At 41.5% G+C, this 27,562-nt stretch overlaps 1 protein-coding gene across 1 annotated transcript; it reads left to right on the forward strand.

Moving 5' to 3' along the window:
- The first annotated feature begins 3,743 nt into the window (after nucleotides 1-3,743).
- ITM2B (integral membrane protein 2B) lies at nucleotides 3,744-27,366 on the forward strand. The gene is made up of 6 exons (XM_081019264.1): nucleotides 3,744-3,993; nucleotides 13,437-13,565; nucleotides 20,285-20,491; nucleotides 23,136-23,246; nucleotides 24,556-24,706; nucleotides 26,692-27,366. Exons 1-6 carry the CDS (start codon nucleotides 3,874-3,876, stop codon nucleotides 26,778-26,780), a joined length of 807 nt encoding a protein of 268 aa, XP_080875390.1. The 5' UTR covers nucleotides 3,744-3,873; the 3' UTR covers nucleotides 26,781-27,366.
- The last annotated feature ends 196 nt before the right edge of the window (nucleotides 27,367-27,562 follow it).

The raw sequence follows: 27,562 nt of genomic DNA on the forward strand, positions 1-27,562 counted from the left end.
AGTAAAAACTTTGCTAGTTTTTTCGGAAAACTATATAAAGAAGGTCCAAAGACTCTAGAAAAGATAATTGATTATTTCGGCAAAAATAAACTACCAATAATACCTAAGGAAAAAACTGAAATCTTGAACTCACCAATAACAGCTATGGAGGTGCAACAAGCTATACAGAGATCAAAAATAGGAAAGACACCGGGCCCAGATGGTCTCCCAGCTAATTACTATAAAAAGTTAGAACAAGCATTATTTCTTCCCATGAAAGACCTAATGAATAATATTCTGGCAAATGGAAAGCTTCCGAAAACCTGGAAGGACAGCTTTATTACTCTTATCCATAAACAGGGAACAGATGCCTCAAACATGGCCAATTACAGACCCATTGCACTGCTAAGTAACGATTACAAGATATTCACAGACATTCTTGCAAATAGATTAAAAATGGTGCTGAACGAGATAATTCATAAAGATCAAACCGGATTTCTTCCCGGACGATTTATGCAATCCAATATTAGATGTGTGATTGATGTATTAGAATATTTGGATATTAAAATTGATAAACCAGCAGCTATTATGTTGGTGGACGCTGAAAAAGCTTTTGATAACGTGTCCTGGAAGTTTATGAAAAAATTAATGGAAGAAATCGGACTGGGAGAAAATATTTGTAAAGGAATAAATACCATCTATTCGGAACAATATGCAAAATTGATCATCAACGGAAGAATTACTGAGGAGTGCAAAATAAACAAGGGAACAAGACAGGGCTGCCCACTGTCACCACTGATATTTATCTTGGTGATGGAAGTCTTGAACAATCAGATAAGAAAGGATGAGCTTGTTAAAGGCATCACTCTGGGAAACAAAACATATAAAATTAAAGCTTTTGCAGACGATTTACTTGTTATGACTGAAAACCCTAAAGAAAGTCTGAAAAGAGTGCTGGAATTGATTAAAGAATTTGGAGATGTGGCAGGCTTTAAACTGAATATAACAAAAACAAAAATGCCTGTTAAAAATGTAACCACAGAAGAAAAGGACAACTTAGAAAAAATATTGGGCCTGAAAATCTCTTCAAAAGCGAAATACTTGGGTATTTGGATCACCCCCAAGAACATAAACTTATTTCAGGATAATTACACCAAAACTTGGTTAGAGATTAGAAAAAACTTGGTAATCTGGAGTAAACTAAAATTAACATTTCTGGGTAGGATTTCCATTATAAAGATGAATGTGCTTCCAAAATTAATCTTTTTATTTCAAATGATTCCGATACTGGGTGAAGCAGGTTGTCTCAAGATATGGCAAAGAGAAATTTCCAAATTCTTGTGGGAAGGGAAGAAACCTAGGATTAAACACCTGATCTTAATAGACATAAAAGAGAGAGGAGGCTTTTCCCTACCTGATCTAAAACTTTACTACGAGGCTGCCTGTTTCACCTGGCTAAAAGATTGGTACACGTTGCAGGATCCGGACCTCTTGGACCTGGAAGGTTTTGACAACCGTTGGGGATGGCACGCCTACCTAATATATGGAAAAGCGAAAATTCATAAAAAATTTACCAACCATATAATAAGAAAGTCACTCTTTGCTGTATGGGAAAAATATAAAGACCTGATGGAGCCTAAAGTCCCGTGGTGGACTTCTCCAGTAGAAGCCATAGCAGTAAAACGGAAAATACTCAGAAAAGCTGGCCAACATATAAAATACTTCTAAAAAATGAGGATAACCAAATAAAATTAAAAAACTTTGAGGAGATAAGAGAACACATTTCAGACTGGTTCCAATACCATCAGTTATTTGAAAAATTTAAATCTGACAAACAAAAGGGGTTCTCAGCAGAAATTTCCCGATTCGAATCTGATCTTGTAAACTCTAAAAGAAAAACTCTTTCCAAAACTTACCGACTCCTCCTTGACTGGACAGTCAAGGAGGAGGAGGTAACAGTGGCAATGGTGAGGTGGTCCCAGGATTTTGGCCACTCAATAACCATGGCCCAATGGGAAAATTTATGGAAGATCAATTGGAAATTCACAAATTGTTACACGATTAGAGAGAACTTTCAAAAAATGCAACATCGATGGTATCTAACACCATGGAAACTTTCAAAAATGTATAAAAATGTGTCAAGTAATTGTTGGAGATGCGGAGACTCAGGAACATTCTACCATATGTGGTGGATATGTAGGAAAATACAGGTATTCTGGGAGAGTACACATGCAGAACTGCAAAAAATGCTAAAGATCTCTTTCAATAAAAAACCAGAGGCCTACCTCCTGGGAATAACAGATCTGGATATTCCACAAAAGAGGAAGGGTATCTTTTTATATGCGACGGCGGCAGCAAGAGTTTTGATCGCAGCAAAATGGAAGAGTAATGAAATCCCCTCTATACAAGATTGGATCCAAAAGCTGACAGAATATGCCGAATTAGATGGTTTATCAGAAAAAATAAAGAATAAATCCAAACAGGAATTTGTTTCTAAATGGGAGGTTTTCAAAGAATATCTGAAAAATAAATATAGTAGTTTAAATTCTGTTGCAGCATTCGAGGAACTTCAGTGATAGTTGCTAGGTAGATAGAAGAAATTAGATTTATTGAGAATAAGTTTAATTATGAAAAAAAATGTGTATTGGCAATACGTAATATGAATTTGAAATATGGAATAGACGGGAAGTTGGGTCTTTAGTGTTAAGACCAACAGATGTTTTATTGTTTGCCAAGAAAATTATGTGTCTATGGTTATTTTTGTAATTTGTGTGTATTTTGGTATTTGTGGTTTTTGTGTGTGGTTTTTTCTTGTTGTATAAATAAATAAATAATTAAAAAAAAAAATTCAGACACCCCATTGATGGAATCTTTCAAGGAGTTGGAGATGGCGTTTATAAGTGGTCCATGTTTCACAAGTCTACAGTAAGGTTGCTAGTACAATAGCTTTGTAAACAAGCATTTTGGTTTCCCTGCAAATCTCCCAGTCCTCAACTGGGAGAAAGCTGCACTCGCAGAGCTCAGGCGATGCTGGATTTCAGCATAAATGTCAGCCCTTGTGGCCCAGGTAGAAGCGATTTATGCTTAGATTTGTGGCGCTGCAGAGGGGTGTTTTGTGCTTGTTGGTGCAGCACTTGGTTTTTGCGGATGTTGAGTGATAGGCCATGCTTTTCATAAGCTTCTGCAAATATATTTAGGATGATTCGGAGCTCATCCTCTGAGTGTGCACACACTAGGTTGTCCTCAGCATGTTGAAGCTCCATGACGGAAGTTACGGTGACCTTACTCTTTGCCTACTCAAATGAAAGAGATTTCCACCTGTTCGATAAATGATTTCTACCCCGGTGGGGAGTTTGACAATGTGCAGGATCATGGCCATGAAAATAATAAACACGAGTTGGGGTGACAACACAAGCCTGTTTAACACCTGATCCCACTGGGAACGGTTCACTCTGAAAGCCCTGGGCCTGCCCTATTTGCGGGCTAGGGAGATAGACGTTTCTTTTCCTTTCTTTTTCCGCTGGCCAGGCGCGGGTTTGGGGGGAGGCAGCCGGGCGAGCTGCCCCAACGGGGCCCGGCCCGTTGAACAGCCACAGGCGAGGAGGAGCCGTCCGCCTGCTGCCCGCCTTTGGCGCGCCTCTCCTGCGGGTGGCTCCTGAGGCAGCTCCCCCGGGCCCGGCGCGGCCTTGGCTCCTCCCTCGGCCCGCCCTCTCCCGCGGTCGCTTGCCGGGCTGGTTGGGCGCCTGAGCCAGGGGGAGGCGGAGGCGGAGAGCGCAGGGAAGGGAGGCAGAGGCGCAGGAGCGGCGCGCACCTAGGCCCCAGCCGCACCCTCTGCCGCCGCCAGCCCAGCGGAGAGCCGGAAGCTCCCGGGATCGCCCCTCAGCCGCCGCCATCATGGTGAAGGTGTCGTTCAACTCGGCGTTGGCGCAGAAGGACGCCGCGGGGCGGAAGGAGGAGGACGAGAGCAAGGAGGGCGGCTGCAGCCAAGTGCTGATCTTGCCCCCCGGCGCCAAGGTGAGCGGGCGGGCTCCGGGGCGGCGGCTCCGTCCGCCAGGCCCCTTCGGAAGGGCGGCCCGGGCGGAGAGCGGCGCCTGGGTCTCGGCCGAGCGCCTTGCAAGCGCCGCGGAGAGGCCAAGGAAGAGCTCGGGGCGGATCTAAAATGGCTGACTCGGGAAGAGCCGCCGAGCTTCGCCCCCTGCTCTTGGGCGGCCTTGTTTTCTCCGCGCCGCGCTCGGAGCTGCCTCCTCAGCCCGGGGGGCGGCGGGGCCCTTGGGGATGCCGAGGGGGCCTCGGTCCGCTACGCCGCAGACGCCTCGTTAGCAGGGAAGGAAAGACGGGCGTGGGCAGATCCGTCCTGCTCCGGGCGCCGCGTCTCTTGCAGCAAGACGGAGGAAGGTGAAGCGCTGCTGTGCCAGGTGCCCAGACGGGTAGGATGCTGCCGCAAAAAAAACAGCGAAGACGAACAGGTCTATTATGTCGGAAGCTTCATGGCTGGCATTTCCTCCAAGTGCAGGGAGTGTAACCGGTTTTCTTTAGACCTATATTTCTGCCCGCTGAAAAGCACACTTAACGTAGCTGATGAAGTAGTCTGTAATCAAGGAAAACCTATGTTAAAATTAATAATTGCTCTTCACATTGCCACGTGATGGTCATATTGTACCAAATTGTGATGACATCAAGTAAATCATTAGTTTTATGCAGTGAAGCAATGAATTTAATCTCCAATAAGGCAGTGGATGAGCCATTTAATTTCCATAATCCCAGTCAAGTTAAAACTGCCTTGCAGCATTCTGATAAGTTTTAGGTTACCATTTTATAATGATGGTACATGGTAGTTAAAATAGTCTGGTGTTTTCTGACTTTCTAAAGACTAAACAGTTCATATTTACACTTTATAGTTCTCTATGCTGCAACTATACATATATACATTACTATAGCAAAGAGGAAATAGGATTCAGCAACATCAAGCTACAGTATTGAAACTTTCGCCATGGTTCCAAATTTGGCATTCGTAGGTTTGGGTTTAAGCAGTTTGGAAAAGGGATATACAATTGTTCTTCAAAATGGAGGCAAAAATTAATTATGAGATTAGTGACTTTTACTTTTTAAAAAATGTTTTCAATGTCAATTGGCACAGTTAGATCTGCTCAGTATACTGTGTTAGATTCCAACTGTCTATCTTCAGTTCCTCTGATATTTTAGCTGCAGTAGACCAAAGATCTTTTGCAAAGTTGGTGCTATCATTTGATGTGGAAAGGTGGGGGGTTAATTTGGTCTTGGTAACAGCTGTTTAAGAAGCTGCTGCTCCCCCCCCCCCCCCATTCCTTACTTGGGATCCAAGATCTAAACAGTTTATTGTGGGGTTGAGGTAGGGATGACCCTTTTTTATTTCCCTTGAGTTGCTGGTTTGTGTTATCCAGCAAGGGCCTAGCATTAAATAAATTAAAGGAGGAAATCAAGCATACAAACTTTGCTGGTATGTTGATGTTGTTTCACTCTTCCTCTCTGACTCGATTTAATCTTGCTTCATAACAAGAGCTACAGAATCAACTGGGCAATGCAATCAGCTGGACTAAGCCAAAAGCAACCCCCCTTGCCCAGCACTTTTCACTGTTGCCTTGCCTGGAACATTACCTGGAAAATGAACAGATTTGATGCCTACACTTCTGTACAGTGGACCTGCCACTTACACAAGAGTTTGGTTACAGGGGTCCGTGCACAAAGGCAGAATTGGGAACCTGGTGAACTGCCTTCCTGTGAAGTAGGGGGCTGCATACTGGGGTCTGGGGAGGACCTGGGGGGGCCCCCGAGAGCTTTCCAGGCCCCTCCTGTGACTTTTCCAGACCCCAGTAAGTGAGGTGGTGCCTCCTTTACTGGGTTTTGGGACATTCCCAAAGCCCTCGCTCTTCACCAAAGTCGGGTCACTGAGGGAAGGAGGCATGAGGGCTCCAGCCTTGTCCCAGAGTCCTGGCACCTCATTTGCAAAGTCTGGAGACTGTTTACTTGGCTTTGGGAAGGTGGCTGAAGGATTTCTGCTCTCCATTCCACAACAATACTTTTAAAAATGTACAGCTGTTTCAGAGTTTTTTCCTGGGGGGTGGAGTCTAAGCTATGTAAAACCTACTCCAGATAACATGCTAACTGCAGAGAGAGGCTTGATTCATTAAAACATCAATCATAATCAATACCAAAATACATTTTTATTAGCATAAGCTAAATGATGGATTACCTTGACTGGGCAAAAGTGACCCTATCATTGCCATAGCATGGCTCAGATTCACTGGTCTGAATTAGCTATTTACATATGATTGCTGCCAGGAAATAGACTAGGAGTACAGTGGCATAGCAAGTAGATTTTGACCCATTTGCTGTTAATTTACTCAGTACAGTGATACCTTGGTTCTCAGACTTAATCCGTTCCAGAAGCCCATTCCAAAACCCATAGGAAGTAATGCAAAATGGATTAATCTGTTCCAGACTTTTAAAAACAACCCCTAAAACAGAAATTTAACATTACTTTTAGTATCTAACGAGACCATTGATCCATAAAATGAAAGCAATAAACAATGTTAATGGTTCTCTTGCCTTTGCTGCTTTTATTCATTTCCGCAGTCACACAATCGATCAGTAGCTGAGCTGGGTTCTACACAGTTACAAAAATGAAGTCACAAGTCAGCCACAAAAATGAAAAAGCCACACAAACGAAAAGACCAAAAATAGCAAAAATAAAAGCACCAAATATCACCTCAGAACACCTCAGAAACAGAATACTTCTTTTGGAATGGTAGGGCGCAAATTAGCAGCACAATACTAAAACCGGAAGAGGAACTTTTCAGTTACAATGGTAGGACACAAATTAGCAGCGCAACACTAAAAGTGGATGCTCGGGACTCAAAGTGGAGCATGTTTGGCTTCCAAAACAAAGTTCAATAACTGGAACACTCACTTCTGGGTTTTCAGCGTTTGGGTTCCAAGTAGTTCAAGAACTAAGCTGTTCAAAAACCGAGGTACCACTGTATATGGGGTTAGGTAAAGAGACACAGGTGGCACTGTGGTCTAAACCACTTGGCCTCTTGGGTCAGCAGTTCAAATCTGCACGATGCGGTGAGCTCCTGTTGCTCTGTCCCAGCTCTGCCAACCTAGCACTTCGAAAGCACACCAGTGCAAGTAGATAAACAGGTACCACTGCAGCGGGAAGGTAAATGACATTTCCGTGTGCTCTGGCTTCTGTCACAGTGTCCCGTTGTGCCAGAAGCGGTTTACTCATGTGACCCAGAAAGCTGTCTGTGGATAAACGCCAGCTTCTTTGGCCTGAAGCGATATGAGTGCCACAACCCCATAGTCACTTTTGACTGGACTTAACCTTCCAGTGGTCCTTTACCTTACCTTTACCTATCTGGGGTAATCCACATATCCTGACCTCCTTTAAAACAATCCTGTGGAATGCACAAATGTATATACTCTAAATGAAATCTTGTATGAGAATACAGTGGTACCTCGGGTTAAGTACTTAATTCGTTCTGGAGGTCCGTTCTTAACCTGAAGCACCACTTTAGCTAATGGGGCGCCATGCCGTCGCCGCACGATTTCTGTTCTCATCCTGAAGCAAAGTTCTTAACCTGAGGTACTATTTCTGGGTTAGCGGAGTCTGTAACATGAAGTGTATGTAACCTGAGGTACCACTGTAGTGCCTTCATATATTTTTACATGTTCCAATTTAGGTTGCTGTCCTTATCTACCTGGCAGTGTAGACTCAGTACCATGCTAATAGTGCTGAAAACTTACTGGTCCACTTTCCATGTAACACACTAAGCCAATTTAATGAGTGAGTATGAATGTACTCAGCGACATTTACAGCTGTTTCACTTTTCTTGCAATCCTGCTGCTGCCATGTTATGAATGGGGCAAGACAAAGAGAGAAGCAAAGCAGCTCTGACCTTTGCTGCTGTGCCTGCACTTTTGCTCATTCACACTTAGCTATGGTTTGATTTAGCAGAAAATGCAGATTAGGCCACAGACCTAAGTCATGCTTAGAACAGGCTGTTTGAAATTGCTAACTTATGAGTGTAACATGTTGGGCATGATGCACTGGATCCCAACACCTTTCCATTATCTGAATAATATATGTTGGTGATGCGGTTCCATTCAGGTGTACCTTTTGGAACTTCCTTTTGGAAAAAAGTTATGTGTAGAACTATAATAACCATTGAGACATCACTCCCTGTGCTAGGCTTCAGCCCAGTAAAGTAGGTGCTATCAAAAGGCAATCCATCTTCCTTGTGTTGAGGATTCTTTCGGGAAACAATCCCCAAAGAATATGAGAAAGCTTGGGTGCCAAGAGTTCTGGCTTGAATAGCTCAGTTGGTAGAGCATGAGATGCAGCTGAACCTCCCAGTAGAGGACGGCAAACTGCAACATGGTACTTGCTTTGTGGATATGGAGATCTGCACAGTGTACCTAAGCAAGGATCCTGGGGAGACAGAGACTATCAGCCTAAGTTTTGGAAACATCCCTGCACTCTGGGTGACTATGGTGAAAAGTGGGGAAGAAGAAGAGAAAGAGACATAAATATCCTGTGCTGAATGTTGGAAGCATTTGGGTCTGGTCTGACTTGCAGATATAGGGCGATATACTACTACCGTAGTAAATAAACCGTTTTGACCTCTTGCATTTTCCTGCAGAGATGCTTTAAATTCTTATCAGGTTGAGCACCACTTGGGGAGATTTTTGTTTGTTTCTTTCAGTGTTAGTGTACATCAAGGGTGGCCAACCCCCAAGAGACTGCGATCTACTCACAGAGTTAAAAACTGGCAGTGATCTACCCCATTTTGGGGGGGTTCAGGTCGAAGTTGAGCTTTTTTTTAAGAGGAGCCAGAGTTCTTGAGCTTCTTTGTGGGGAGCCAGTGATGATCTACCACAGACATCCCAGTGATCTACTGCTGGATTGCAATCTACCTGTTGGACGTGCCTGGTGTACATCAAATATGCTAGAGCAAAGCAGCCCATCAGTAGAACATAAGAGCTTTACATATAATTGTTTTATAAAAAAATCTAAATGGATCCAGTAAGTTGTTTTGGTTTGGCTCACTATGGGGTTATCCACATTGAAGTGTAATGTGGATTTGAAGCTGGTTTGGTCTTTTTTTGTGGTGGCAGCCTCTACAGTCATACCTCGGAAGTCCATTCGACTTCCAAAATGTTTGAAAACCAAAGTGCGACTTCTGATTGGCTGCAGGAAGCTCCTGCAGCCAATCGGAAGCTGTGGAAGAAGCCCCATCAGATGTTCGGCTTCCAAAAATAGCTCACAAACTGTAACACTCTCTTCTGGGTTTGCAGCATTCAGGAGCCAAAATGTTTGAGAACTAAGCTGTTTGAAAACCAAGGTACGACTGTACTGTTAAGAGGGATTTCTTTGGGTGGGGAGTAGTTTGAATGATGTTCTGTGCTCCTTCCAAACCTGTGATCCTGTGTATGGGGCAGAATATATAAGAGGAAACAAGCCAAACCAGTTCCTTTGTTAAGGTAATGACTTTGGCTGCCTGTTTAAGTAATGCAATTTACCAGTCTAAAGAGGTTGCCATAGAAATAAATGGGTGGGTGTCAACACCCCACCTGGCTGGAAGATAAAAGTAGGTACAGTGGTACCTTTGGTTAATTTGTTCTTAATGTGAAGCCGTACTTCCGGGTGAGCAGAGTCTGTAACCTGAAGTGTTTGTAACCTGAGGTTTTTGTGCTGGAGACACAGAAAAATGTTTGCTCTGTGCTGGATTTTGGGGGCTCCCTTGGAAACGAATGGGGAAGCAAGAGCTAGGTAATTTTAATCTGCTTCACTATGTTAACTTTTGTTTTAAAGTAGGGTTGTGATTTTTTTCTTGATTTTACTGTGTTATCATTTTGTAAACCACTTTTAGGGTTTTACAATCAAGCAATGTATGAATTTTACGAAATAAGTGAATACAGTATAAATAAGATTTGCTGCAGAGCTAATGCTGACCTTCATTCAAAGAAAACCAAGCTTTGGGAAAGCGCAGGAACCTATGGATTCTCTCACTGTGTAGAGATTGGAGTGGCACGTAACAGTACATTTCCCTCATTAAATTCAGATTTTCCCAGTCTGAAGATAATCTGATATGGGAAGAAAATCAAATATAAAGTTGAACGTTGTCTGATAGTAGACACCGTGGATCATATAGTATTGGTGGGTTCTTTTTCATATGTGGTGGCCTCACCCGCTCTTCCTATTTAGGTTTCATCAACCCAACAGAAAGGATACAGCTTGCTCTTTTTATACTGGCTGTTGCTGAAGGCACATTCGTAGTGATTGTTGTTGGTTTTTAAAATCTCTTTTGCACAGAACTGCTCTTGCATGAAACAACTGTATTTTTTAATTTTAAAAATTGCAGGAAATGGAGTCAGGAAAGGAAAACAAGGGGTGCAAGGAGGTGACAGACTATTCTGCAAGTAACTCCAAGTTCTTGGCTGCTTTGCAGCAACACACTTGCATGCACACACACACACACACAGTGATGTTAAATTCTCAAGAATATTCTCAATTACTGAGAATATTAGAGAATTTTCATTTAAAATAGGAGAATTCACCATTCTAAAGTGATGGCAGCAGTAATTGTCATGTTAAGGTTTGGTATAAGGAAACTCAGTAGTTAAATCATATTTTATTCTTCCATTAGAACATGTACATGTTATAGGACAAGGCAAAAAATACAATTGGCATGTTAAGGTTTGATACAAGTAAATTCAGTAATAGGCTATCCTGTGCTTCTAATAGCTCTAACACTTAACTATTTTGGTGACTAAAACACAGCTTGATAAACAAAACTTTATGCATACATATAAAAAAGAAGCCATTAACATTAAATATATTATCTTTATATGATAATATATTTCAGTATGTCACTCTCTTTTAAATGGCACTGCAGAAACCAGTTATTGGCACTAAATAATAATATAGAAATGAAAAGCTGTTTAAATCAAGGCCACCTCACATGCTGTTACATGTAATTTTATAGGCCTGGGTACTTTAAGTGTATAAAGCATTAAAGCTACTTTCTGTAAAAAAAAAATCACACTGTATGGCTAGGGGTATGGAATTGCTAAGAATAAGGTCACATCAAATTAGAAAAAAGGCTGTTACATATAGTTGAAATACATACGAATTCTAATGTTTATTAGATTAAATGAATAGCATTTTTAAAACTAAAAAAAAATTGTTTTCTGTAGCTCACATTTCAGAACTGTCAGTGGTGAATGACACCATGTCAAATAATGTAACTGGATCAAAAAAATCATTATTCATTACTTACACTGGCAATATCACAGCTTGACTTATTATTTACTAGATTTTTTAAATGTGAGTTGTAAAACTGGTTCTTACATCAGAATTTACAGTTTGTGGAGAATATTCTCCAGAGAATTTTCTAGCAGAGAATATTCTCACCTCGCCTCACTACACACACATACCTTTGCAAATCTGGTATATTGAAAAATGTGTATTAAAAAAAGTAAATGTTCGAGTACCCTTGCTTTCTAGCTAGATTTATCCCTACAGTACCAGTGATGCAGCCAGCATAGCTTTGTGCATTGTGAGCAAATGTCTTCTCAGCACAAGCGTGGAAGTGGGGGATGGGCCAGCTTGGCAGTGGTTATACGCTTACAGAGATGTGACCAATTTTCAGTTACTTGATCTTCAAGACAAAGCAGGGCCTGTGTCTGTCTGTTTCTCTTTCTCAGATACTTGCAAGCATGCCCAAAGTGCACCTCAGGTTTCTGGAATGTAAGGAGGGCAGGAAGGGCTAATTGAATGGAGGGGACAATAGCATACCGTGCAAGTACATCCCATAAAGCACTGCCCACTAGTGTGGATGTTGAGATAAAAATTGCAAGCTGTCATGTGTGGATGAAAGTGTGCACATGGAAACAGTGACCTGTGTACAACGAACAGCTTAGTCTGGTCTGGACACAACCCATGCCATTGCCATTAGCAGGTGTTTTTGCTTTTTCTGTTGTCTTTATATTATTGCACTAAATGCACTTTATTATACGAACAGTGTGTGTTCATTATATAATTGTATTTGCTGTGATTTTCCACCCTAATTTAGAGGGGGAAATCCATTTCTGCTTCTTCCATTCTTTTTTCCCAAGAAAAGCGCTTGAGGTTTGATAGCTGTTCCAGCTGATTTCACTCCAAATTGTACACAGAATCCTTTCTTTCTCAACACTCTTTCTGCCAATTTAGGATGTCTCTTGATCTCTCCGTCCATGGCTTTGTTGCACTCCTTGGCTGTTTCATTCCTCCTAGACACTGTGTGAAGGACCTTTCCATTTCACCATCTATTGCCTTCAATTATACCATTTCACTCTCCTGTTCTGGCAGTCATTTATCAGTCTTGTTTTCCATAGCCTTTGAGTCCTCTTTAATTCCATTTTCTATTTCATCCTGTTTTCATTTCCCATTTTATCATTTCAGCTCTAATTTCTCTTAATTGCTCATCTAATAATTACTGTAAGATGCCAACAGTTAATGGAATGCCCAGCAATGTATTTGCCATACTGAATATACTCGGTCTTGTTAATGGTTCAACCCAGCCACTCCCTTAAGATATTCACAGTTTCTACCTTAAGAAATTCAATCTCCCGCCTCCACCATAAGATCTTCACAGCATTCTCCCTTATCAGACCAAAATTTCTTTCCCATGGGAGGAACTGTTAAGTAGAGAAATTACTTTCCATTTCAAGGCAAATCTTCCTTAGAGAAGCAGAAAATTAAAAACAGAACACTTAGAGTGCTCCTGTGCCCATTTAAAAACTTCCTTGGATTAAAAAATTAAAGCATGCTTTTTGTTTTGTCTTTAGCCTTTTATAATTGACTCTTCTCAAAATCAGAAAGTAGCTCACACACTAGATGTAAATTTCCGCTGACAGATAGCTAAACCTCTCAATTTCAGAGATCTTAAGTCCCACCCCCTCTAGGTTTTTAGGAGCTGGCAGCTTCTCAGTCTTCTGACTCAGGCAGCAGCTTTTTCAGGTTAACCCCCATTTACTCTTTATCTCTAGAGTGAATTTCAATAACCAGGATTGCTTTGGCTTTCATCATTCACCACGTAATTATCTCTGTTGGTGAGCTGTCCAAAAATTGGTCAATTTGCCATGACCCTCCCCAGAAGGCCTCCCCCCCGGTTATATAGCAATTTCAATATTAAAAAATATACAAGATAACAATTCAAAGCTCTCATATTAACCACTTTTACTTAGAAGTAAACAATGTATGTACTAGAAGTAAAGAGTGTATCTACTTTGACTTCAATGAGTGTACTCTCTGACTGTGATTTAGTTTGGTATCACCCTACGCCTTTACAAAGAACCACATATCCATGCATCTATATGGCCTTATAATGCTTGATGGACACAACTGATTGCTGTTTCCCTTTCTATATTTATAGGATCCAGAGGGCGTGGTACCTATCGCACAAAGGAGGGCTTGGTGTTGGTGTATGTGTTTTGGATTAGCTTTTATGCTTGCTGTGGTGATACTTGGGGGTGCCTATCTATACAAGTATTTTGCATTCCAGGTAGGTTGAATATATGACTTAAATGAGTAAATACTTTAATTGTTCTCTTGGTACTATTTTGACAATTTTCTGCTAGTTACCCAACTTTAACTCTTTTAAAAAAAGGTGAAGGTAAAATCTCCAACATATTTTAACCGCTACCCCTTGTATACTTAGAGCTAATTCACATGTTAATTTTAATTTTTTTGGAAGGAAAGTTCCTGCATTTAACATGTATGGCCAGGGATCATCAGTTTTGGGGGACTGGTTTTACTTGCCAGCCCCAAATCAGTTGTTGTTAGTGTCAGCATCGCCCTAGAGCCAGTGCACCAACTGGACTCTTGCACCTCAACCCCGACTGGGCTAGGCGAGCTGGGTAGCACCGCCAGAGACCTCCTTCTCACAGGAAACGGTCACAGTGCTGTGGACTCACAGCTCAGAGCTGAGAGCACCGGATTCACTGTCTCAATAATACAGTCGTTGCGCAGCAGAGTTTTGCAGAGTCTTGCAGAGTATAAACCACTCGGAGAGCAGCTCTGTAAAATATCTTCCTTTTATTCTATAACTACAACTATGATACAAAACTATATACAGAGCTGAATATTCTAAGCATAAATCAATGCTACACTGAGAGTCTGCAGCTGCTCTTAGCAGCAACCTAATCTCTAGGATCTCCAACACTCTCACTCTCTCCGATACACTGACTGACTGACTCTCTCTCACACACACACACACACACACACACATATGTTGCTGGGCAGAATAAGTAGATAGGCAGGACACGCCTCCTTCTCTCTGGAGAGTCAGCAGAGACCATCAGGAGATGATCAGGAGATTCTTGTGTATGGGAGGGGTGAAATCTCCTCATCCTCCCCCATTTCATCCGACCATTTCAAGAATCTTTAACATAACTGCAATTTACACATACACTCCAAAAGTTGTTCTCTGCTTACAACCTTGGTTAACATATTTGCAGGTATCTCTTTTCCTGGCATATAACACTTTTACAATACAAATGAATAAGCAGCTTCTGGAAAAATCTTCACACACATTTATTCCTCTCAGATACAAATTGACATTTCTAATTAGGCAGATTTGAACAAACCATTTTTCAGAACTCAAATACACGCTTTCCTTCAAATATCAGGTAAGGAAATAAATAAAGCGTTTTGTGCTACTACTCTCAGCACACTTCATGCTAGGTTTGAAAACCCCACCAGAGTTGCTCGTGACCGCAGTCTTTGCAAACTCTCCAGAAAACCTTTTCGGTGGTACACCCTTGGTTGTTCTCTCGGACCTGCGCAGAACTCTTTGATCCTCTTGTTCTGGTGCTTCCTCCTCTTTGGGAGAATGGGGAGCTAAAGTATATGAAGCTGCTAAGTCTGAGTCAGTGTCAGACTCACCTGAGGCTTTTGGGCTCTGATAATCTGTGCCATCATCTGGAACTACATTGGCATCAGGATTATCATCACCAATAACACTTGCCTCCCTCTTAACTTTCTTTGCCCCTTTTGCACCATCATCACAAATGGGATGGCACTGAAAAACGCCAACTCTGTCCCATTGTGGATTGTCATCAATACTCCTGGTCAGCCTTATGGTTTTCGTGTCTGTGATCAGAACACGATAAGACCCTTTCTCATATCCTAGGAAAACACCATGTTCTCCACGCTTGCTCAGTTTGTCACCCTGTGAGGTGTGCACCCAAACCTCCGAACCAAAAATTTTAAAATGCTTTACACATGGCTTTCTTCCGTGAAGCATCTCATATGGGGTGCAATTTACACTAGACTGGTATCTCCTGTTATACACATGACAGAAAAACGAAAGAGCTTTGGCCCAAAAAGGATTGGGTAGCCCCGAATCATGTAACAGCGTTCTGATTCCTTGCTGCAGAGTCTGGTTTACTCTCTCACATAAACCATTCTGCCAGGGTGATCTGGGCGTGGCTGTCCTATGCTCAATGCCCTGTTCAGAAAGAAAACTCTCAAACTCTTCTGAACAAAACTCTCCACCCCTGTCTGTGAAAAGACAACGTACATTCTCATTATGTACATTTCTGAGCCATTTACAAAACTGGCGAAACTTGGTAAAGGCTTCAGCCTTTTTCTGCAGCATATAGACCCAAACATATTTCGAATAGGAGTCTATCAGAACCATGAAAAACCTTGAATTGCCTCTAGAGAGCGCTAGAGGCCCCACTAAGTCTGCATGAATGACTTCATATGGTTTCTTGGCCTCTCTCCCAGACTCTGTACCTTTGGGAGCTTGCCTTGCCTTACTCTCTGCACAAGAAACACATTTCATGTGGTAGGGACATTCTTTCAACTTCATACTCTGAACCATATCAGGCATTTTTGCCACAGCCTGGAAATTCAAATGACCATAAACGCGATGGTAATAATGAATACATTGGTCATGCAACTTCTCATTCTTATCTACAGTTAAATTGCAACACTTTTTCTCAGTAGCTTCTGCAGTGCCTGTACCTGAAACAAAAGGCAATTGGTACAATCCATTTACACATTTTGCATACAGAATGAGCTTGCCATCTCTAAGAATTTCACAGCGAGATTTAGCAAACACCACCTTAAACCCTTGACGATCAAGCTGGGAAACACTCAACAAATTGTCCTGAATACCAGGCGCATACAGGACATTCTTAATAGTTGCATTCAGGCTCTTTAAGAACACAGTTCCCTGAGCCATACTTGTGAGAACTGTCCCATCTGCTTGATGAATTTCTTTCTCTTGCTTCTCAAGCTGAACAAAGAGATTCTTATCTTTGGCCACGTGGTTTGAACAGCCAGAGTCGACCACGAAGAAACTCCGCCCACGTTGACTGGAACAGCGAGAGATCAAGGCCTTTGAAGTAGCAGGTGCATGGGGATTTCGTCCTCCTCCCCCTCTGCCTCTGAAGTTTCCCTTCTTCTTTGAAGACTTCTTACACTGGAAACTCGAATGGCCTTGTGCTCCACACGAAAAGCACCGCTTCAGTTTCAAAGCTTTAACAGCAGCAGTTTCACTTTCACTTTCCCCTGCTGAAGACTCAGGCACATTTTCAAGCATATTTTTAACAGCACAGTCCCGGCTTTCTTTAACAGCCTGTCTGCGATCCCACTCATTCAAGAGCACGCTAGACACATAATCTTCTGTTAGCCGGTCAGAAGGCATTGTGGAAATCTGGGCAGCCACTCCATCATAAGACTCATCTAGGCTATTGATCATCAGCATTGCAAACACAGCCTCTGAAATAGCCAGGTCTCGCTGAACAAGGTCCTGTCTGAGACGCTTTAATTGAGATAGATGGCTAGGCAAATCACCACCTTTCTCCAACTGCAGCCTGCACAGCTTCTTAAAGAAAATCACACTGGAACCAGCATTTTGTCTAAGATGCATATCTCTCAACTTATGCCAAACAGCTTGTGCAGTCTCTTGACCCTCTAAGTTCACCAGCAAGTGGTCTGAAACACTCAAAATAATTGTCCCTCGGGCTTTCATATCTGCAGCATGCCACTCAGCCCAATCATCATCATCCTTATCTGGAGGGTCATCTTCTATCGTGTGAAATAGCTTTTCCCTCTGTAAAAGCGCTTTCATCTTTACTTGCCAAACTGCATAGGTTTCAGGCGTGAGGAGAGGAAAGGACAGAGCCATCTGGCCAGAATGTGCACAGGCCATGTCTGCTATTACTTAGAGCAAGACACTTCCCTCGTGCAACACAGATAAAGCCTTGACTCCTTCAGCCACTCTCTCTCCCACTCAGAGCGCAATTAACAGGCAAACAGGGATGCTATCTTCTTCCTTTGGCAGTCAGCAACATACCTCCATAAATCAAGCAGCAGCAAGAGCAACAGCGGCAGCTTGAACACTCTGCTCCAAAACAGCTCTGCTTCTGGGCACCGCAAATCAGTCCAGCATGCAGCGTCCGTTCCACCGTCCGGCAATCAGCAACAGAAACCTCTGGCGACTGGGACGCCTGGGATGACTGGAACAACGCCAGGTCAGACGACTGGAACAACGACTGGGCCCATAACCAATGTCAGCATCACCCTAGAGCCAGTGCACCAACTGGACTCTTGCACCTCAACCCCGACTGGGCTAGGCGAGCTGGGTAGCACCGCCAGAGACCTCCTTCTCACAGGAAACGGTCACAGTGCTGTGGACTCACAGCTCAGAGCTGAGAGCACCGGATTCACTGTCTCAATAATACAGTCGTTGCGCAGCAGAGTTTTGCAGAGTCTTGCAGAGTATAAACCACTCAGAGAGCAGCTCTGTAAAATATCTTCCTTTTATTCTATAACTACAACTATGATACAAAACTATATACAGAGCTGAATATTCTAAGCATAAATCAATGCTACACTGAGAGTCTGCAGCTGCTCTTAGCAGCAACCTAATCTCTAGGATCTCCAACACTCTCACTCTCTCCGATACACTGACTGACTGACTGACTCTCTCTCACACACACACACAGATATGTTGCTGGGCAGAATAAGTAGATAGGCAGGACACGCCTCCTTCTCTCTGGAGAGTCAGCAGAGACCATCAGGAGATGATCAGGAGATTCTTGTGTATGGGAGGGGTGAAATCTCCTCAGTTAGGACACTTCTTTCCCAAAGCTAGGTCTCTGAAACCTTGCATGAGCTCAGGGATAATAAATCTGCTCCTCTTTCCAGCTTCAAGCTTGGAATTGAGAGCTGAAACAAACCTTTCCCCAACAAATTAGAGATAGAGGGAGGATAGATGCTTCTTCTGCATCTGCATCTAATGGCTGCTGTGAGCTCAGCTACAGATAGGTGCTTCAAGCTCAGAACTGGGAGAGTTGAGGCACAGATGCAAGCCTGTGTAAGCTCTCTTCTTCCATCGAGCACAGATTGAGACAGAGGCAAGATAGGAAGGCTTAAGGCATGGGTAGGCAAACTAAGACCCGGGGGTGGATCTGGCCCAATCGCCTTCTCAATCTGGCCCATGGACGGTCCAGGAATCAGCGTGTTTTTACATGAGTAGAATGTGTGCTTTTATTTAAAATGCATCTGGGTTATTGGTGGGGCATAGGAATTCGTTCATTTCCCCCCCTTCAAAATACAGTCCGGCCCCCCACAAGGTCTGAGGGACAGTGGACCGGCCCCCTGCTGACCCCTGGCTTAAGGGTATGATGGAGTAGAGATTGGGAGGTGATCTGTTTATTTTCCCCCAATGAACTTTTCCATTAGAAAAATGAGAAAATTGAGAGAAAATAAAAAATTGTGCAAAAGTTTTTCAAAATGATACATGAAATCCTCTTTCAACCATTGTTTTGAAATATTTTTTCAGCCAACTCACTGCTTCAAAACAAGTAGATACAAGCTTCAAAGGCAATAATGTTAGTGATTGCTGATTGAATTCTCTGAATTGCTAAGTAGGGATTCGGTGCTGGAAACTACTTTAAAAGCTTCAGAATGCAGAACACGTCAAGTATTTGAGCTAAAGGAGTAGTCCTATATCAACCATATTGCCCCTGCAACATGACTGCTAAACATCTTTACACTATAGCCTATAACACCCTTCAGATTCCTCCATATTGTGCATCAAATGAAAAATGTGATGCATGTTTGAAAAGGCATATGTGCAATCAGGGAATAAACTTAACATGAAAAACTGGGGAAACGTCTTTCAATTTTTTTCAAATCTTTGAAGCTCAAAGTTAAAGTTCAAAATCCAAAGCTATACACCTGAAAGATTATGATTAGATGTGACAAAATAAATGAGTTATTCTGTTATTTTCAATTATATAGGATATAAATAATTCAGGCTTCAAGATAACTAATCAATTATGTGCATACATGACATCAGCTTCCTGTTTATAATTATGCTACAGTAATATCCAAATTTATTGCAGTTCTTTAAATACATTGAGTTGGATCCAGACTTAGTCAAAACTGAAATAACATCTATTGATTTCATACTTGAAGCATGACTAATAGGAATATTTTTTTCTATAGGAAAACTCTAAGTACAAGAATATTTAGAATTTTTTCCTCTAAAAGCCAAAGTTTCTTCACCAAATGCTGGTCTAAATATTGGTTCCAAACCTTCATAATAAAACTTTTCTTTATTTTCTACAGTGTTCATAGTTTCAATTTTAAACTGTTAAATTTTATTTTTAATCTAAATTTTCCTGTTAAGAAAATAGGATATAATAAATATTTATAGCAAAGCTTCCAGTGCATTTCGCAAAAACACAGTAAGTTATATGTGATATTTTATTGTTTTTAAGAACATGCAATAATAATAATTTTACCCCACCCATTTGGCTGGGTTGCCCCAGCCAATCTGGGAGGCTTCCAATTCATAAAAGCATAATAAAAATCAAACATTAAAAATGTAAGCTTAGGAGATGTAAGTCTAGGTTTGAGAAGAGAATCCATAATGTATGTATTTCTGTTTTCCCAAACCACTCCCACAGTATTTTTAATTGACTTTAAAACTTCTAGATATTTTAATTGATTCCCCCCCCCAGAAATTTCCTGTCTCTAGCTGGACACATGGACCTCCTGGATTTCACCTGCTCTTCATGCCCTGCCTCCCCTCCACTATGCTTCTTGAAATAGCTTTGAGATGAAAGAAAAAAGAGCTCTTTAGTGCATAAGGAAGGGGTCTGGTACATAGTACTGGGAAGGGGTCTGGTACATATTAATGGTTTAAGGGTGCCTGAAAGCTTGCATAATATTTGCTTCACTTTTAACTTTGCCCTTTAGGAAAATGGCGTTTACTTCTGTGGAATAAAGTATATTGAGGATGGCTTAACATTAAGTGAGCCAGATTCAGGCGCCCCAGCTCCCCGTTACCAGATCATTGAAGAGAACATTCAAATCCTCAAGGAGCAGGAGGTTGAGTTCATCAGTGTGCCTGTTCCAGAATTTGCTGACAGTGATCCAGCTGATATCGTTCATGACTTTCACCGGGTAAGGACAGTCTGTAATGCGAGTGAGAGGTTCTTGCCATATGCTTGTTTGTAGCCATGGATTGGTTGTGTTGACTTTCAAAAGCAGGCTGTGGTTCAGTCCCTGAAATCTCCGACAGGGCTGGGAAAGGCTTGTATCTGAGACCTGGAGAGCTGCTGCCAGGCGGCATAGACTAGGGTGGGCAACGTATTTTCACCTGAGGATCTTACTTGTTCCTGACCAGTCTTCTGGAGGCTGCATGCCAGGAGAGGGCAGTGCCATCATGAATAAGGCCTCTGCTCACATGCATCTACAAGTGACACAAAAGTGATGCATACACTCAAGCAGCACACACATACCAGCTTCTCATGTGCCATGCCTTACGTAGCCTTTGGGAACTGCCACGTCAAGGTGCTCCAGGGGCTTTGAGATGGCAGCTTCATGCCCTGAGTTATTGCAAAACACTCCAGCTGTCTTCTCTACCCTTTCATGATGGAACTGCCACTCCTGATGAGTTCATTGAAGATCCAGTGCTCAGGCTGTATTGGAAATGATGCCCTTTTCCAGTAATGCTCAGATACTGGCACTGATTGCTGAACGCGCTGGCGCAGAGGCTGTATTGTGAAATTGGAGAGAGGCCAGCATGGGGCAGGTGAAGCCAGAGGAGGACCACTAGCCACTGACAGTTGACAGAACTTGTTGTATATTTAATTTTGTTGCCAATGCCACAATGCATTCAAAATCAGGGAGTGTCTCGAGCCCAGATAAAAATGCTCAGGCCGTTCATCATCCTTGTTTAGTAGAGAATATTCGAGCTAGCTGGACTGATGATACGATTCAGTTTAATACAGCTTCCTATGTTCCTGTGCAATAACATAGTTGCAATAACGGCAACCACTGAACATGTTCTAAAGCCTGTGAACAACAGGTTTTGTGGGAACCTGGGGTTTGGAATGTGGCAGGTATGGAAATGGGAATTTTCAGTCCTTAACAAAAGTCCTGATTTTCTTCCCTAATTCATGTCCCAGACAAGGAAATGATGGATCCCACCCCCACCCCCCACCACTGATTATGGTAAAAAAATTATGATGCGAATACAAGGGAGCCCTGCAGCAAAACGTTGCAGTGCATCTTGCTCCTAACAGAAGTACTGTTCTAGGCTTCACCCAGCCTGAAACAGGAACCTCGCACTGCTTGGAATTTACCATGGGCACTTTCCCACTTTTTCCTTCCTGTGCAAAAGTGCTTCAGATTGGTATGGAACAACATTTTATTGCTGCGTAGTGTAGTGAGGAGGGTAATTCACTGCTTGCCGTAATGCTTTTAAGGGCCTGTGCAGGTAAGCATCCTCACTCCCTTTTTCATTGTTTTTTCTGTTACTCCCTTTTCAACGTTCCATGGTTTATCTTCCCACAATCATCAGACTTGCATCATTTGCCCAAATTCCAGTTCCTTTAATCTCCCTTGCAGTGGGAGTGAGAGCTGCCCATAGAAAGCAGTTGGAAAGCAAATTGTTTTAACATGGCTATGATTGAGCAGCACTGTTTATATTGTCCCCCCACCCACATTGTTTAGGGAAGTTTTTAATGATTGATGTTTTAATGTACTTTTAATCTTTTGCTGGAAGCCACCCAGAGTGGCTGGGGGAAAATAATAATTATTATTAGTAATAATAATAAATTTCTAGACTCAAACTAGCAGCCGCCCGGAGTTCATGTTTCTGGTATTCATTGTGAACTAATCAGTTTCCTCCATACAGTCAGTTATATCCAGCAGTTTCCTTCCTGCAGAATGGGAATGCGGATGCTGTGATCTTCAGGTGTTGCCCTCCAACTCCTATCAGCCTGAGCCAGCATTCTCAGTGGTTAGGGACCCTCAGTGTACTTTCAACTGATGAGATATGTGGCTATTTGAGTTTACTTTTAGATGAAATTTCCCCCCTTCTCTCTCTCCCCCTCTCTCCAATTTTTTTACTGCTCTAGAATAAACCCTCAAATTATGATTTGGCTACCTTGCATAAATTGGGTTGTCTTACTGTAGTAACTGAAATTCAACACATAATTATAGAACCCTGCATATTAATCTGATATTTATTTTAGAGAGTTGAATAAGGAAAATCACATTAAGCACACTTTGAGTGTCATCAACCATTTTGGATAGTTTGCATGTGACTTGAGATGCCTGGAACTTGGGGGTTGTACTGCATAATAACAATTCTCCTCCAAATAGTTTAAATCACATGCCCAGAAAACCATCACATTTACAATTTGAAAACGTTTAGTACATAAAAAGTACTAGGTTTTATTATGTTTTGCACTTCTTAAATTAGGCCTGGGATATTCATGCAGCAAAATGGGGTGGTGGGAACCTCAGTTGGCAGAATGGTTTGTGCCACTGCAGGTAATTGGATCACGTTTTTTTTAGTGCTTCCCAATGTGAAAGACACTGCTCCCCCCCCCCCCCGAAGAAACAACCACAGAAAACTAGCACAGAAGGCTGGACTTTCCTTAGTGCTAGTTTTGTTTTATCTGAAGGGACATTACAAATAGTATCTGCAAAGGCAGGCATTCGGCCGGAAAATGAAGTAGCAATTAGAATGATTATTCATACATAATTTTGTATGTTTAAAATTACTAACATGCTATTTGTGACATCTTCTCATCAGAGACTTACAGCTTACCTTGACCTCAGCCTGGATAAATGCTATGTTATTCCTCTAAACACGTCGGTTGTTATGCCGCCTAAAAACTTTTTGGAGTTGTTGATCAACATCAAGGTATGATTAAAATTCACGTTTCTTTTTTAATATATTCAGGCTAGATGATTAAACTTTCATACTGGAGATATAAGTGTATGTAAACATGAAAGAGCACTTAATGTACTACAGGACAGCAGAATGTTGTAACTTCATTAGCTAATTTTTTTATTTATAAACTCATTTTAAGAATTAAAAAAAAATTAATAACACTGTACACAATTCAAAAGCATAAATTACATTGTTTGAAGAATGTGGTTTAAGGCTACCTTGTCTATAATCGGTTAATTTTTACATTATAGCATATACATAAAACTTGTTTACGCATTCAAACAACTTCTCAACAAGAATGCTGTTTCACAGAATAGGGGTGGTCACGCTGAAAGCAATGCTTGGAGCTATGGTTGACTGGGCTTCTGATATTTTTGATATATCAAGGAGAAACTGTCCTGCAGAACACAGTGACTTACTGAGTAGATAAGAGTTAAGGGGGTCTCTGAAGTAACCTGGTCCTAATCAGTTGTTTTGAAAAATCTTAATACAAATTATTAATACTCGTTTTTTAAAGTAATCTTGTCTTGAGGGCCATTTTTGCTAGTAGCCAAAACCTTTCAGTTTAAATTTGAGTTCCCCAAATTGTCCAAATTGAGAGAATTGCAGTTCACTTTAGTTATGGAAGGGTTGCCATACGTCCGGAATTTCCTGGACATATCCAGAATACTCCAGTCTCTAGCTGTGTCTGGGTGGAAATCGGTCAAATGTCTGGGAAAATCCGGATGTATGGCAGACCTTGTCGGTAGTGCCGGTTTTGCTTATTTTCCTTAAAAAAATTGGCCAAAAAAGCTCAACAAGTTTGGCCAAAAAAAGTAGAACAACTTTTCTGTCTGGATTTTCACTGTTTGAAATATGGCAACCCTAGCTATGGTTATTTTAAAAAATAGTGTTATAGTGGTAGCATTAAGCCAAAAACCTTTTGGCAGCTTTGAGAGATCTGATTGAATATATTAACAGGGCAAAACTGCCACACTCCTTGACATTAGCCTTTGCAGAAATATATGATACAATAGTTATCTATGATTATTTATATCAACTGTCCATCAAAATGTGATTCACCATTTCTCCTCTATTGTTTTCTAAAGTGTGCAAAATTGATAAAGAGTATTTTTAAAAAGCAGTTTCCTTCTACCTTCTGCAAGAAGTCCCTCCCCTCCAACACACATTCTGCAGAACTGAACTTTTTTTCCCCGCAGAGCAATTGTAAAAACGACTCATCTGACATCATTAACATTATTGAGACTATACTGTTGCACTTTTATTTGGGTTGATGTAGGCTGGAACATACTTGCCTCAGTCCTACTTGATTCATGAGCAGATGATAGTTACTGATCGTATAGAAAATGTGGATCAGCTGGGCTTCTTCATCTATCGCCTCTGTCGTGGCAAAGAGACCTACAAATTGCAGCGCAAGGAAATGCTGAAAGGTATGGTTGGCATGTGGATGGGGAAAAAGAAAGGTACCTCAACTTTGTTGTGGGTGATGGCCCTCCTGTTAAGCGCCATATAAAATAGTGAAAGGGTAGCGTCCCAGTGCTCTGTATTCATATTGTGACAGCCTGAGACTTTGCAACTTTGCTGCAGTTCAAGTGTAATCGCGTTTGTTGGCCCTCATGCTAAATAGTTACATTCTCACATGGCAACTCTTAGCACTGAGGACAGTTTTTTGTGCCATTGAATATTGTGCCTTGTGCACTGTTGCGATATCAGTAATTGCATGTTTAGCACTGTGGTCTGATTCAGAGAATATGCTTCACTAAGAACTGTAATAATAAACGTATAAATGGAATGGTGAACTCATGGGCAAAAGACATAAAACCTATTTCACATGGTACTTGATTATTTAACCAGTTTGCCAGTTTGAATCATGCATCAAGCACTTTGCATAAGATTTAACAACAGTGCAGTGGGCACCAGTCAGATGTAAGCCAAGTCACCATTATTTTCAATGGGTGACAGGCATGAGGTTAAACATTTACCATTCAAATCAGGGGACTAAAAATTGCTTAACTTGGGCTGAATCATGAGTTGTAGCATCTTGTGGTATGTTGGAACAGAATTGACTAATTTTGCTGGAGCATTGTTTGGGACACAGAAGAAAGGAAGTACCTGATGTGGATCTGAAGACTATATACCTGATGTGGATCTGAAGAAGTGTGCATGCACATTAAAGCTTATACCCAGAACAAACTTAGTTGGTCTCTAAGGTGCTACTGGACAATTTATTACTTTTTTTATTTCGACTGCATCAGACCAACATGGCTACTTACCTGAATCTTGATTATTCACAATTTTTAACAAAAGTTTTAACTGTTGAGGCTTTCACCACAGCTCTTCGGATGGGTAGGAAGAACATGACAGGGATGGCTGATCTGTGGCTCTTCAGACATTGTTGGACTCCAGCTCCCATCAGCCAGAACCAGCATGGCCAATGATCAGGGATGATGGGAGTTGTAGTCCAGCAATATCTGGAGAGCCAGTGTTAGCTACCCCTGGTATAAGGTGGCATTTCTTGCATTTGCCTGCCTTTGGCAGCAGAAACTGTGAGCTATGCTGTGGCAAAACTGAATTTAGTGGTAGCCTGTTCTAGAGCCTAGATTTGTTATACTTGGTATGGCGATCCTGATTAAAGGACAACAATATCAGATGCATCAAGTTGGTTCAACAAGAACTGTACATATGAGCAACTCTCATAAGACTGCTCAGAGCAAGTCTTGAGAGAGCCGCTGTGTCTGCTTTTCAGTTCATTAAATGTCTGCAGCTCCCTGCATCATCCAACATCTGTAGATTTGCAGCCTCCAGCCTTCACATCCTTCCTATCTTGACTCTCCCATGTAGTTTATCTGTAGTAGCCTCTGTGTCTTGCAGGTGCTCATCAATGCCCTAGTGCAGCTGAGGGGCCTGAAGGAAGGTGGTGGTTTGAATTTAAGCCATTTTCTCAGGAAAGACAAAAAAACCCCACTCCAATTAAAAACTGAACTTTTCTTTTCAGAAAAGCAGTTTGCATTCAAAACATTTTCACCAGCACTTTGAATACTTTCTGCCTATAACTGACTTATCAGCTTATAGGAAGTCACAGGGAGCCTCTTTGAAGGCCCAGCACCCATCAGCTGGGAGCAGCTCTAAAGGAAGTTGCTGTAACAGTTCCAGTTACCTCCTTTGAACTTTGGCATACACCAGGCACATGTCATTGTGATGCCCGGCTATTGATGGGTGGGTGGTCAAAGTTGAGGGTGGGGGAGATAAGGAGCTGGCCTGCTGGCCAAACCCAGTTCCCTATTAATGACCTACAGAGTCTCCAGTTTGACAGAATCCCTCACAACAGTTTTCACAGGAAGCAAAAGGCAACTCTCATTAAAAAATAAAATAAAATAAATAAATAAATTATATTCTATTCACTTTCCCACAACAGGAATGCAGAAGCGTGAAGCAAGTAATTGCCGAAAGATTCGACACTTTGAGAACAGGTTTGTCATGGAAACACTCATCTGTGAAGAATAGACATACTGTTGTTACTGAAAATACACACATTGACCCCGCCCTTTATATTATGTGCAGTGATCTTTATTTTAAGTCATTTATGTAAGTAGTGGACAAGGCTTTATAGCTGAATGCCAACACTTTTTATCTTACAATAAACCTTTTTAACGTTTTCCCATATTTTGAAGCATGGTGCCCTTTTTATATGTTTGAATAGCTGCTATATAAAGTCTTAGTTGTTAGTACATTTCATGTAATGAACCTTTAAGTAATACCAGGTCAATAATTTATCCCATTTTAGAGTAAAATTGGAGAATAATTCATCTGAATTTATTATAAAGAATACATGCACAAATGGACTGCAACTCTTGAGATTTTTAATAGCATATTACTTGCAATGTTGGGGAAGCATTGGGAAAACAATTTGTAATAAAAGTGCAATTCATTTTCTTCTTTTAATACAGTCTCATTTAAGTTTGATTTCCAAGTCGCTGTTCTAGTATAAGCATCTGCTGTAACAAAGTTAAGCAGTAACCGAATGTTACTGACATGTATATATGCTATGTATGTGCAGTGAAAATAAATATTACAAACCTGTTTGTCTAAATGTTTTTGTAACTTTTCTTTGAGCAATTTTCTTTATGTGGACAGTATCTCTGGGAATGTTTGAATTACTGGATTTTAATGCTAATAATATTTTAGAGCAGACTTGAGACTAAAATACTACAAATCACCTTTATGGATTAAACAATAGAAACCATTATTAAATGGGAAATCTTAACAAGTAAACAGAGAAAAGTGCT

Source organism: Podarcis pityusensis (genome assembly GCF_964106645.2).
Source record: "Podarcis pityusensis genome assembly, chromosome: 1".
NCBI classification, from domain to species: domain Eukaryota; kingdom Metazoa; phylum Chordata; class Lepidosauria; order Squamata; family Lacertidae; genus Podarcis; species Podarcis pityusensis.